Below are 12,543 nucleotides of genomic sequence, written 5' to 3'. Positions count from 1 at the left end.
CCTTACAGTGTCTATGAATATAGAAGAAGAGAATTGATCCAGTTTATAAGAGAAATCAGGCCCGAAAAACTTAACAAATGTGCGATTTCAGAGAGGAAAACCCGCAACTAACCCTAAGACGACAATACAACCTTAACTCGAACAGAACGATGCCAACACTAAATGGCACAATCAGACAACAGATAAGTTCAACCCAACTCAACTAGTATGCTAACCAACCAAATAATTGACTCCCTTACAACTCGGTCGACAGAGCCCTGTTCCCACGTTGTACAACTCTGACAACACTCGGCGGAGCTCTGCTTCCACGTCGTACCTCTCTATCACACAAGTCAGTAATTTATCGTTTCGAATGAGCACATATTAGACCAAATCACTGTCGCGAAGCACCAATCTAGAATGAAGAGCCGTCATAAATCGAGGATATAGGAGTAAATTTACAGAAGAAGTCGACAATTTAAAAAGAAGAGAGCAGGGATTTCTTGAAGCACTAAAGGACCACAGAGCCGGCGGAGCGAGGCGAGCTGGCCGGTGCTGGTGGCATAGGTCTCGATGGCCGCGCCCCAAGGCAGATCGTGCAACACGCGTCGAAGAGTCGGGACGCCTCGTCCAAGCACTTGTCCAGCCACACGGCACCGTCGGGGACGTGGAGTGACGCGACGAGGCACAAGAAGCTTGCATGTGCAGCGTGGAGCAACGCCAGCGTGGCCCGAAGGGACGGCAACGAAAGGAACGCCACAGACGGCGACGATGATGCCAGCGCCGCACAAAGCCGGAGGACCACAGAGCCGGCGGCAACGGGCGGCCCACCCGGCGGAGCAAACCCGCGAGGGGGCCCTCGGACAAGCGCAAGCGCGGCAGCCGCGTCTCCATGGAGGCCGCCACGAATGGGAACCGCTGGAGGCAAGCACCCAACACTCGGATCCGGCCAGCCCACAGCCGGATCTCGGCGCCCCACCGGATCTGCCGCCAACCGACGTCACCATCGACGAACCACCGGAGGAAGCGAAGGAAAAGAGAATTGGGGAGGCAGAAGGGGGAAAGGCAACGACGGCCACTTGGCGCTGCCACCTTCGCCGCGAACGTCGGTAGGTCAGCTGCCGCACGTGGCCACGAGGGGAGGGCTCTAAGCGGCGGCAGCGGTGCCCGCGTGTCGCTACGGGAGACGATGCGGGGGCGGGGGGGGGGGGGTGCAGACAATTAGCTCCTGATGAGTGAGCCAGCTCTTCACGAATTAATCCTCGTCGTCGTATTCGTCGTCACAAACAAATTAACCGAACCAGTGAGGTACACGTCGATCAAGCCGTGTATGAATGTATCGGCTGCTAGTTATATCCATCGCTGGCTTGCGTAGAGTTGACGAGGCTGGCGATCGTGACCCTGGGCGTGGAGTAATCGCCGGTGAGCACCATGGCCGCGACGATGGCGTTGGCAGCCTCGGTGAGGTGCACGCCGTCCCAGCTGACGAACCTCGCGCCGACGTCGCACAGCTGCATCTCCGCCGACATGCACGCCTTGAAGTGGTCGTAGTTGTACGGCGGGCCGCCGTACCCGCAGCACGCCATGAGCGGCCGCTCGATCCCGTGCGCGGCGTGGTTGGCCACCAGGTCGTACTTGATGGCGAACATGTCCACGAAGACGAGCGTGGCGTCCACCATCCGCCGCCGGAGCTGGCCCAACGTGCCGCCGAGCAGCTCGTTGAACCGCTGCGCGGCGGCGTTGAAGGTCTCGAGGCAGCCGTGGGCGTCGAGGTTGGAGTCGTCGTCCCGAGGGATGGCCAGCTTCTGCGGCAGGCACCCCAGCGCGCCCGTCCCGTGGATCCAAAACTTGCGCGCCCCGTGAGAGTACAGAGCCTACCAAGTGTAACGTGAATTTTTGTCGGGAAACGCCATGGAAAACGAAAGTGTAATCGATAATTGCTTCAGGAGAATCCTAACTGTAATCAGAGCATCGTTATTTTTCTTTTTCACCCTTTTACCTCGATGGTGTACTTGATATGAGCAACAACACCAGGGATCTTAGCAAGCACTTGATCATAGGGCAGGTGCATATAAGCAGACAGATCATTTTGCCCGATGTCGATGGTGTAAATGGCCTTTCTGAATCCTTCACGATCAATCGGGGGCCTCCGTCCTGCATCAAATCTCGCACCAAAAAGTAGTTCCTTGTCAGTAGAGTGATAGTATGTACCAAAAATCTTTTTTGGCGATGATTTTCCCAAAAAGGAAAGAAGTCCTGTCAATGAAGGTCAGCTGCAGTGTAGTAGAAATTGCTCTTCGCTGCTTTCTAGCTCAAACTGAGGTTGCCACGGGGATTATTCACCAACCTAGATTGATGAGTTCCATGGATCGCGCCCGCAAGTACATGAACTGATGGAGCTGCACGTCCAGCGAGAAGGGAGACCCGCCCGGCGTCGCCGTCGAGCCGCCGATGGCGAAGTTGACGCCGTTGCGGAAATCCGCGCCCAACGCCTTGAGGTACGGGCTCAGGTAAGGCGTCTGCAGGCTCTCACCTGCAAACGGTACATACCACCTAATTAGCCTACACCTCAAGACCGTCCGGAATTACGTGATGAGAAACGCAACACCAAGAATGCAGCAAGGCTCCTCTTTCGTTTAAAACAAAAGGCGGTTTTTTTTACCTTCCTCGGAGAGATACCAAGAGGTACCACTGATTATAACTCGAGTGGTACTAAAAATTGGCACCTTAATTGGGTGCCAAACTCAAGTTATAAATTTGGTACGGCACCTTTCCGAAGGCCGTAAAAAAGCTTTTTAAAAAAAGAATGCAAGGCTCACTTTGATCAGAAAAGGATTTGCTATTTCAGAACCCTTTTGTTCTATCACAGGCCGGGTTAGAAAATTGGACCTTAATTTTGATCAGAAAAGGGTTTGCTATTTCAGAACCTTCAGTGGATCGCTGGGTCAGCTCACTCATTGATTCATGCAATAATTTGTACTGAATGAGCCCCACAAATATTGGGGTCAGATCCTTTTTATCAAGAGATGTACATGTACCTTTCGGCCCACATAAACCACCTTGGCGGTTCCACTGTAGTGATGCCTGAGACGTCAATATCCTTATGAGTCATGACCTTTTGTCCACTTCCATTTGAAGTGGCTTAAACTGTTTTTATCTGATAAGTAGTAGTTAGGCACTTTTATTTTGAGTGCACAAGTAGGAGCTAGCAGCCTAGCACACTGTGTTATACTATCTTATATTCAGTTCATAGCGACTCTGTGTTCTGAGAATTAAAGTGAAGGATTTTTCTTAGTTGCTAAAAGGTAATTAGTTTGAAGTGTGGCGGGAAATGGAAGGAATAATCAACGGTCGTGCAAGCGAGGTGGTTGACTCACAGATGAAGTCGATGACGAGGCGGCCGTCGGAGAGCCTGCCGGTGGGCCGGCGGAAGAAGGTGCGGCCCTCCGGCAGGTTTATGTTCATCCCGTTCACCGCCGCCATGCCTCCCGTGTCGGAGTTGGAGTCCCCGAAGTTGAAGATCACCACCGACGGATGCGCCGGAGGAGCCCGGCCACCACCAGTGCTGGCGCCGGCTGCGCGAGCAACAGCGACGGTGCCGACGCGCGTCGCCGCGGCGCCAACAGGGACACCGCCCTCCGCCGGCGCCGCGTGGGGCCTGGCGACCGAGAAGCCGTAGCCGGCGGCGGCGGGCATGTACCTGAGGCAGGAGACGATGACGGCGGCCGCCACCCCGGCCGTCACGAGGTAGTGCTGCAGCCTCAGGCTGACGACCTTGGCGGCGCCGGTCGCGTTGCCTCCGCCGGCGCTGGTCATCCTGGACTACTCTAGCTCGCTCTTCCTCTTGTGTTCCTCACGCCCCCAACTGCGCAATTATATGAAACCCAACTTGACCCGCGTGCGGCCGTGTACTCTGTAGGCAGTTGAGCTGCGTGTGGCATTACCACCTCCTCGTCGTCGTCCTTTGGAAGTGACAAGATGCACAGGGCAGGAAAAGGAAAAGCGAAAGGTGATGTGCATTGACGCGCGTGCTTATGAATTGATCAGGACCGGGCTGGGCAGCATCGCGCCGTCTGTCTCGGTGCGCGGAGTCAAGGGGGGACCCGACCGGCCGGAATGGCGACGCCGCATCAGTTTGGGGACGCGCGCGGGCTGGACGGCATCCGTTAGGTGCCGGGCCGCGGCCACGGACCACCCCCGAAAAAGGCAGCTGGGGCGAGTTAATGGCGCAGGACCGCGGATGTCGATCAGTCCATGTATAGACGACCCTGTAGCTCGTGGCGGGAGCGCCAAGGAAAGCCCGCGTGCACGGCAGTGCCCATTCCATGCGCTCGCGCCGACCCAACTCATCCTACTACTTGATACAGAATGAGTGACCACCAAGATTGTGAATATTTGGCGTTTCCCAAAGCCCCAGTATCGAGAACGCTGAAACAATCGCCGGTGTGTCTCCTCCTTGTGCGAAAGCGGAGGCGTGAATTCACGGCGGCGCCTCCTCCTTGTCGGGCATGGGCATGGCGTCGATGTGGCGCGCAAGGCTGCACGGCGAGAGGTGGCCACAGATGATGCTCGTGAGGAACACTCGATCTCGTCGGCAGGTGCGCGGTCGCGTCCAACCTTCGTGTCTGTTTTCGCCGCCTGGAAGCTGGGAAGGTACGCCGACAATCGACAGGTTAAGGCCCCAGCCTGAGCATAAACGTCGCATTTTTAGGTGACAAGCTGCTAGCAGAGAACATGTGCAGTTCAGCAAGGACGACGACGCATCCGAGGGACTCCTGTAGTACCCTTTGGACGTGTCTAAAATCTGGAAAGGTGAGGACCCATGAATGGATGGATGAAAAGGCGAACTTCGCAACCACACCACAAATCAATCGGCGCTTCAGTCTCATCCAACTCAACAAATGTAAAGTCACATCCGGTTTAATCTTGCAAAGAAAAATCCAACCCAACTTGCATGATTTGTTAGTACAGAGCATGAGTAAACAAGCTAAGCACCTAGCCGATCTGATTTCTGGGCAAGACGATTGGGCTCCACCAAACCGGAGCATCACACATCACACCGAAGCCCCCCCCCCCCCCCCCTTTCTTTGGAGGAGGATATGTAGAAATAAGAAACAGAAACTTGCACTGTAGAATCACCAGTCCATCGTCAAAATCATAGGAAGTACGAGAGCGATTAAAAAAACAACAAAATTAAGCAGCTGTAACTGCAGAGCCCCGAACACCCTTTTTTTTCTTCTTTTCTTGTTCTTAATCAATAGAACACATCTTAGATTGTCTGTTCTTTCCTTTCCAAAAGAAACCATCAGCAAAATGCTGGAAAACTATGGATCTTTCTCCACCAGGAAACTAGAATCTAACTATTCTCTTTTTTTTTTCTTTTTTTGGCCAGAGAAACCATCAAACAAAGACAGATATTCTACCAAAAGAAAATGAAAACCTGAAGCAGCCCCTGCTTGCTGGGACCCCAAAAAATCCTGGAAAGAGAAATTTTGGGAACCAAAAAGGAAACCTCCCACTAGCCATCAGATTTGCTAACCCGGACGGGCATTGAGCCAATTGTCACCACACCAATTTCGCAACTCCTATCGTCAACCTCCCCAGCCTTTGAACTGATTTTAAGTGAACGAACTTTGGCGATGATCCTCTCTTTTTCACTAGTCTCTGAAACAACATTTGCCGAGTTATGAACTCCATTTAGTCGCTTTTCAGGTACCTTCGATGCGCCTTGGGCAGCGCTGTCTGCGTGCTGCCGTGGATTTTCAACCTTCTTCCAGTATTGCTGTTTCCCATCCACACCTGTCTTCAAGCTTAATATTGGTGGCTCGTTGCTTGTAATTTTTGCCGCATCCTCCTGACTCTGCTTGCCATTACAATGGTTTTCTTGCTGTCCATTTTCTTTCCCAGCCTCACTGGCTTGTTTTTCACCAGGTTCTTCGCAAGGATCCTGATGTTTGATCACATCACAATCATGTGGCTTCTCTGAAACATTTTGTATCTCCAATGTTCTGTCTATCAGCACGCTGCTGGATTTTGTCTGCTGCTGAGTGCCTGATACATCCTCTCTACGGTGCGAGACAGGTACAAAATCTGGAGCATTATGACTCAGCTTGCACCTTCTGTACTGTTTAATTCTTGCCTCGTCCTCCTCGTATTTCATGAAATCATCAAATAAGAACTCCTTCACTTTGATATTCTTAAAAATCTTGAGAACAGAGATTCCAGGGATGTACGGTATCTGCAAATGAGACATTGTAACAGGTCATGAGATGAGGCCTAGCCACCCATCAAAAAAAAAGCAAACGGTGTGTTACTACTAAAATGCTGAGAATAGAGAATATTTTACAGAACTACAAAAAAGTGGAACATCATGAAATATAACAGGTCGGACCGATTTTCACACTTACTTCTTGTGTATCTCTGCTGTGTGTGACAGGCTTGTTTTCATTGTTCTGCAGTGTGATATGCTGCAAGGAATAATTTGGTATATCTTTAACAATGTGCCATCTCACAGGAAAACAACCGGACCATTTATCCTGACACCAGAAGTCCATGTCCCTCTGAAAATCGACAGGACCAACCATCTCAGCCATGCCACAGAAGTGCCCACTACCATTCACCTGATAAAGACAATTACAAATTCAATAGTTGAACTTTAAGCACAAAGAAAAAAATGAAATTATGGAGGTTCAATAAAGGAACACTCACGGAGAAGAACAAGAAAACTGGACACTTGGTAGAATTCCTCCTAGATATCCTGTCGGCATCCCTGAATGCACTATCCAGCTTGCTGTTTCCATTGGAAGAACTTGACCACACACCATACTTGATTGATTTGTGGACATCCGCCTCACCAATCGATTTGATAACAAAGAACTTCGCATAGGCATAGTCCACTAGGAGATCATCTCTGTTATATTGGTCGGTTTTGATCAGGATTGTCCCCTCTGGATTATTGACAGGGAGCCTTGACGTGTAAGATTTTACAATTATGGCAGAGGTTCTTTGATTGCTTGGTTTCTCCGAATCGGCTAAGCTATGCTCATTCAATAAATGCACCTTTTGGTCAGGACCATTTAGATGGCCACTCAACTTTGAAGGCTGAAATTTCTCGGCGGCCGCCCACTTCTGAAGATCAGACCCCGCATATCCAAAGCAATTGTTTCCAGACATTTTCACCATTGGTGAATGCTTGGCAGTAGACATTGGTCTTTCAAATAAATGCACTGATGCCTAACCATTATTCAAAAAGCATGTCAGTTTGAGATAGATGAAATACATTTGTTAGAAGGCAGAGAAGTTCTGTTATAAAGCAACAAAAATAAGAAACATTAACACGTTTGAAAGAAAACATACATCCATTACAAGATTTGCAGACCACAGATCGCCTTGCTACCATGGAAAGAAACTACAACTTGCTACCAAGCATAATCAAACAACAGACACAGTAAAGAAAGAATAACTACACATATTGAACTGCCGTGGGTGTTCAACAACTACATCAAGACCCACAAAAATGATGTTCAGGACATCCCTCTACGCAAGATATCTTTGTAATTTCAGAATCTTTTAACCACAAGTAGACCCACAAAAAAAATGTTAAAATGACCCTTTATGTTACTGAAATAATTTTGTCCCAAAAAAACACCAAAAAGGACTCATTGCTAATGATGTTTTGATGTAATCCTTGAGAACCTGCCAGCGAGAATGGTGTGGTACAATCAGTAAGAAGTGAAGTTTCCTAGTGAACCTTGAATTGGAAATTTATACGGGATTACAATTGGTTAGTCATGCCCATGAGAAATGATGAGATTTAAAATGTCCAGGAGGGCTTCACAGAGGCACTATCTAATCTGCATCATGCTCGAACTTTTCCTTTTTTGAATGGCTAGTCTATTAGAGTTGCAGGGAAAAAAAATTATTTCCTACAATAGATTAGAATTAACAAAAAAAATACCTTGTAACCTCACAAAAGAGACCCACAATGACTTGTGATTTTGCCTACCTGTTTAGCATGAGGAAGTTTAACAGGCACCATGGACCCATCCGGCAGCTGTTGCTTGGGTGCAACTGAATTGTGCAGTTGAACCTTCCGCGATTTTGCCTGGTCTTGAAATTGCTTTGAAGAGACAATAGTAGACTGTATAGGTGGATTCACAACAGTGTCACTTTTTGTGGTGACAGGAGCCATTAAAGGTAATGCTGCATTGGCAGATGTTGCAGCGTAACCCAGCATACCAGGAAGATATGCAACATTAGGGGTCTGAAGAGGTGTAGTTGCACTTCCAGGGACATTATCTTGTGCATAAGGAAAAATAGCTGGAATGTAATAGGATGGAGGAACTATTTGGTATGCGGAGTTAGCAGGGTCAGCAACATATTCTTGGGGTACAAATGAGCCATCGGCTATGAAAGAAGGATCTACAGGGTATGGGCTGTAGGGAGGATGTATAGATCCATTGTCAGGGGCCGCATAGTATACACACTGCATGCCTTCGGTCTGCAAAGCATACGAAAGAAAAGGTTAAAACATGTGTTTAGAAAGAGCAATTGTGAATTATCAATTAAGTATACTATATTGTACTAACCGGGTAAAAATTATCTTGACCATCGTATCCAAAAGAGCTCTGGTGGTTATACCACTCCATTGGAGATCCCACTTCTGCATTGGAAGAATCGGTTAGAACCAAATAGAATACAGAGAGAGAGAGAGAGAGAGAGAGAAAAGGGCCAACACCAACATCTAATACAGTGTCAAGGCATGAGAGTCAGTTTTACCTGCATAACCATATTGGTAGGGATTTGCAGTAGCAGGAACAAAAACATTTTGTCCATACATTAGTTCAGGGGTCATTCCCATCTCCATACAATTGATACTTTGGAACAAGTGTCTTGTTATACACGTTCAAACTCAGCTGGAATAAATAACATTAGGGCTGTTATTGACAATTTAACAATGATTCATGCAAAGAAAGCTAAAAATGAATGTTGAAACTTAGAACATGGCAAGGTGCACCGCATAAAATGCAACATATATGCATTATCAGTATATAAACATTTTGTGTCATTGTTTGAATAGTTAAGTGGACACAAAATTATCAGTAAATAAGCATGTGTTGTAGTAAGTTTTATGCGGAAGTTGTTGGAAAGGGAAATCACCATAACAACACACCTGCTGCAAAGAAAAATCCCTATGCATTACCACCAAAAGGTTTATTCATAGTAAGTGCAAGCACAATTTCTTTACTGTATTTAACAGAGCGAGTGATATACAATATTTAAATCAAAGCTTCTGCCAAGATGGTTAGGCTGGAAAAGGTCAAGCCCAATGCAGTTCTTCAGATCATAGAGCACATATACTTTTAGCTGTTAAAGGTTGTCGTCTCATGATAGGGATTCAACTAATTCAACTAATTTTGACAATTCGGATATTGGATCAAAAGGCTAAAATTCAAGCTCCTCTACATAGAAAAGCAATTTTCATACTGGTAACCTTTTGGGCAGATGAATGAGTTCTTTTTTCTAGACCACAATGTCTGAAAAATATGCAAACATACACCTGAGAGCGTCACACACACGTTGAGTAAGAGAATTACATGTGTAAACATGCGTGGGAAGGATAAAAAAAAAGTGCCTGAAACTATGATTCACTAATCAGGAAATAAGTAGTATTGGGGTATTTTGCAAGACTGCGAAGTTGTACATTCAGAAAATTGATGTTTTGCCAAAAAAAATGTTTGGATGTGCACTAAACTTGACTTCAAAAATACTGAACAATGAAAGAACATTACACGGTACAAATTAAAATGTCAAAATTGCATCACTTCGCAATGACAGCAGGACCAACCGTAAAAAAAGAGCCAAATTGCAATAATCCATGAGATTCAATTTTTAATAGTTTGCATGTATTGGTAGGCTTCTATGAAGATTTTTACCACTCATCATCAATAAAAAACAACCAAAATATTGCTGGTAATTTTTAGGAGGATCTGCCACTGAAGCGAAATCAAACAGCCAGCCAAACCACAAAATTGAATGGACAGTGATTCAAATCAAGAGAAAGTTAAAACACCTCAAACAAAAATCGCCCTTTCCATCTCGAGAAAGCAAAACAGCCCCCGATTTCGACAACAGATCTCCAATTCACACGCCACGACCGCGTCGAAATCCTAGATCCGAAAACCAACCGCACACGGAACCGCCAGAGATCCCGCACCACAGACATCCTAACGCCGCACCCTGCCCCAGCCGACGGGATCCCCTTCTCCACGATCCCAGCGACCACGAACCAACATATCGATCGAGGGGCAGCGACCAGTAACAGATCAGAGGGCACGGGGAGGAGAGAGGAGCACTCACCGATCAGGATTCGATCCCGAGTTGCCCCCGGTCGCCGGCGGCGGAAACCCTAACCCTAGGAGAGAAGGGGGGGCAGCGCGAGGCGGCGAGGTGGGGAGCGAGGAGGCGGAAACAAAGCGGGAAATGCGAGCGGAGTCGGAGACGGGGAGGCGAGAGGGAAAAAAGAAAACAACTCTTTTCTCTCGGCCGCGCCTGCCTCCGGTTTCTCTTTTATTTTGGGGATCCCTCTTTCGGTTGGACGGTTCTGCCCTCCGTTTATAAGGCGGTTCGCGAAATCGCGGCAGCACCGCTGACACGTGGGACCGGCCGCCGGAGCAGGCCAGACCTCGGTTGGAAATTCCCTTTTCCGGTGGGCTTGGGCGGTCCGGAAGCTCGGTTTGTCTGGCTGACGATGGGGCCAGTTTCTGGTCGGCCCACCTGCCAGTTTGAAAGAAAAAACGGGCGAAATTGGAGACGGGAGAACGGAACGGCTGACTGGTGCGTGGGGCTCGCCTGGCTCATCGGAGGTTTTCGCCAGTTTGGAAAATTGGTACGGACCGGCGGGTCGGGAGGCTTCCAGAGATCGCGAACAGGCGGCAGTGCGGCCACGCGGATCGTAGTCCAAGGCCTAGTACAGGAGTACATTTGTTCGAGGAATCGGACGGCCCAGAAGCATCTACATTTCGAGGATGATCCTTTCCAAACAGAACCTCTAAAGCTTGATCACACTGCATGTGATAGTATGTTAACCATTTTTTAATAAGGACCATGAAAGTATTATAGCTTTTTTGTTTTTGAGAGGGTGATAGTTTTTTTTTCTTGACTAGTTAAATGCCGTTGTAACCAGAGCTAAAATTGGATGTAGTTGACTGGGTGAACTTGTGCTTCACAGTCACGATGACATCGCTTACGGGAACTATGTTCAGTACGTCCATGCATGGAACTTGAATAGCGCACGTCCAAAATCATAATCAGAACTCAGATGTTATGTGGCGGCGCCTGTGTTGTTAAAAAGCATATTTATTTGAAGAGAAAATTGATACCGCTTAGCATGGAATGGAGCCAAGTCTCCTACCACAGCCTGATTAAGGGCTAAAACAAAAGACAAATAAATCCTCACACAACCCGGCATGCAGACAGGCACAACATGACCCTTATCTGTTCCTGAACATCTGAGATAATTCAATAATAACTTGATATATGATAAACAAACTTAAGTTCTGCCCTAGAACTGTAATTATACATAACGCATCTTGATAGGTGACAGGTAGAAAATGGATTAGCCATATTTGGCATGAATAACTTCTATCCGGCAAGTGATGTAGGGTTGTTGCATCCTATTAGCATCTTATAATGTAGGGTTGTTGCATCCTATTAGCATCCAAGCAGTAAAGCAGGGGAAAAAATCAATCTTTTGCATCCTTTCCTCAACTAAAAAATGTTTGACAATAAAAGATACTAGCACCTTTGTATCGCAAGCATGCAAGGAGCCTGAGATGACCGGCTTTAATGATAACAGCAGTGAAGCAAGGAAAAAAATAATTCTTCATATTTGCATCACTTGGTAAACTGGAAAATGGCTGGAAATAAAAGCTACCGTGTGTGCCGAACTTGCAAGGGAGTTTACCCAAGCTTTGATCATACACAGCAGATATCTTCTCATAAACCGTACTCACTCCTTAGGATCCTGCACTCTCACACCGTCCGAAGTCAGCTGAAGCAAGCACCTCTGTCATCGCGCTCTCATCCCATGCGTCCATTTGCTTGGTGCCCCTCATTTGTGAAAAATTAGCGCTGGCCGGTGGTTCCTCGAGAAAAACATCGCATATTAGTTCATTTCACCATCTGACACCCGCGATTTTTCCTCATCTGACATGCATCGCCGCCCTTTCTGCAGCTCATTTCACCATCTGTACTATTTTACATTATTATCCATTTAGAGTAAAAATAGAAAAATAGACAACATATATCACCGTATTTATTGAAAGAGACAACATATCAAGGTATTTACAAATCTAGCCTTCGTATTTGGTACCTCAAATTTTGGAAAATATGAATCCGGGACATATTCGGCACTTCATGTGCCGAAAATTTCCTATATTTGGCACTCGATACATGTTGTGTCGAATATGGGCAACAGTGTCATATTCGACACCTCAGTATGTGCGTTGAAACCATGGCCGTATTCGGCACCTACGGCCAAATCGTGTCATGTCGCTGTCACTT

The 12,543-nt window shown here is 47.4% G+C and overlaps 2 protein-coding genes across 3 annotated transcripts; both read right to left on the bottom strand.

Moving 5' to 3' along the window:
- Nucleotides 1–1,226: 1,226 nt before the first annotated feature.
- LOC133900810 (GDSL esterase/lipase At1g09390-like) lies at nucleotides 1,227–4,064 on the bottom strand. 2 transcript variants are annotated; one of them, XM_062342064.1, is made up of 4 exons: nucleotides 3,357–4,064; nucleotides 2,327–2,512; nucleotides 1,979–2,144; nucleotides 1,227–1,853 (listed from the first exon to the last, which is right to left on the bottom strand). In XM_062342064.1, the coding sequence occupies exons 1-4, from the start codon at nucleotides 3,793–3,795 to the stop codon at nucleotides 1,271–1,273; spliced, it is 1,374 nt and encodes a 457-aa protein (XP_062198048.1). In that variant the 5' UTR covers nucleotides 3,796–4,064; the 3' UTR covers nucleotides 1,227–1,270. The 2 variants fall into 2 exon arrangements, with proteins under 2 accessions (XP_062198048.1, XP_062198055.1); XM_062342071.1 differs by having other exon boundaries at nucleotides 1,979–2,133; nucleotides 3,357–4,058.
- Nucleotides 4,065–5,157: 1,093 nt separating this feature from the next.
- On the bottom strand, nucleotides 5,158–10,531 carry LOC133900802 (YTH domain-containing protein ECT2-like). Its single transcript, XM_062342051.1, has 7 exons — nucleotides 10,339–10,531; nucleotides 8,758–8,894; nucleotides 8,568–8,641; nucleotides 7,985–8,479; nucleotides 6,688–7,212; nucleotides 6,387–6,599; nucleotides 5,158–6,217 (listed from the first exon to the last, which is right to left on the bottom strand). The coding sequence occupies exons 2-7, from the start codon at nucleotides 8,843–8,845 to the stop codon at nucleotides 5,498–5,500; spliced, it is 2,115 nt and encodes a 704-aa protein (XP_062198035.1). The 5' UTR covers nucleotides 8,846–8,894; nucleotides 10,339–10,531; the 3' UTR covers nucleotides 5,158–5,497.
- Nucleotides 10,532–12,543: the final 2,012 nt, after the last annotated feature.

Source organism: Phragmites australis, chromosome 2 (assembly GCF_958298935.1).
Source record: "Phragmites australis chromosome 2, lpPhrAust1.1, whole genome shotgun sequence".
Classification (NCBI taxonomy): Eukaryota; Viridiplantae; Streptophyta; class Magnoliopsida; order Poales; family Poaceae; genus Phragmites; species Phragmites australis.
Note: the sequence above shows the minus strand (reverse complement) of the source record. Positions and strands in the feature narration are given on the sequence as shown.

Bases quoted from the DNA above. Each gene is read 5' to 3' on its own strand.
- LOC133900802 (XM_062342051.1), bottom strand. From the start codon at position 8,845: ATGGAGATGGGAATGACCCCTGAACTAATGTATGGACAAAATGTTTTT. The intron at 8,642-8,757 runs GTAAAACTGACT...CTTCCAATGCAG, and splicing joins CTACCAATATGGTTATGCAG to AAGTGGGATCTCCAATGGAG. The intron at 6,218-6,386 runs GTAAGTGTGAAA...TCTCATTTGCAG, and splicing joins ACAGCAGAGATACACAAGAA to ATACCGTACATCCCTGGAAT.
- LOC133900810 (XM_062342064.1), bottom strand. From the start codon at position 3,795: ATGACCAGCGCCGGCGGAGGCAACGCGACCGGCGCCGCCAAGGTCGTC. The intron at 2,145-2,326 runs GTTGGTGAATAA...TTTTGGTGCGAG, and splicing joins CATGGAACTCATCAATCTAG to ATTTGATGCAGGACGGAGGC. The intron at 1,854-1,978 runs GTAAAAGGGTGA...TACACTTGGTAG, and splicing joins ATATCAAGTACACCATCGAG to GCTCTGTACTCTCACGGGGC.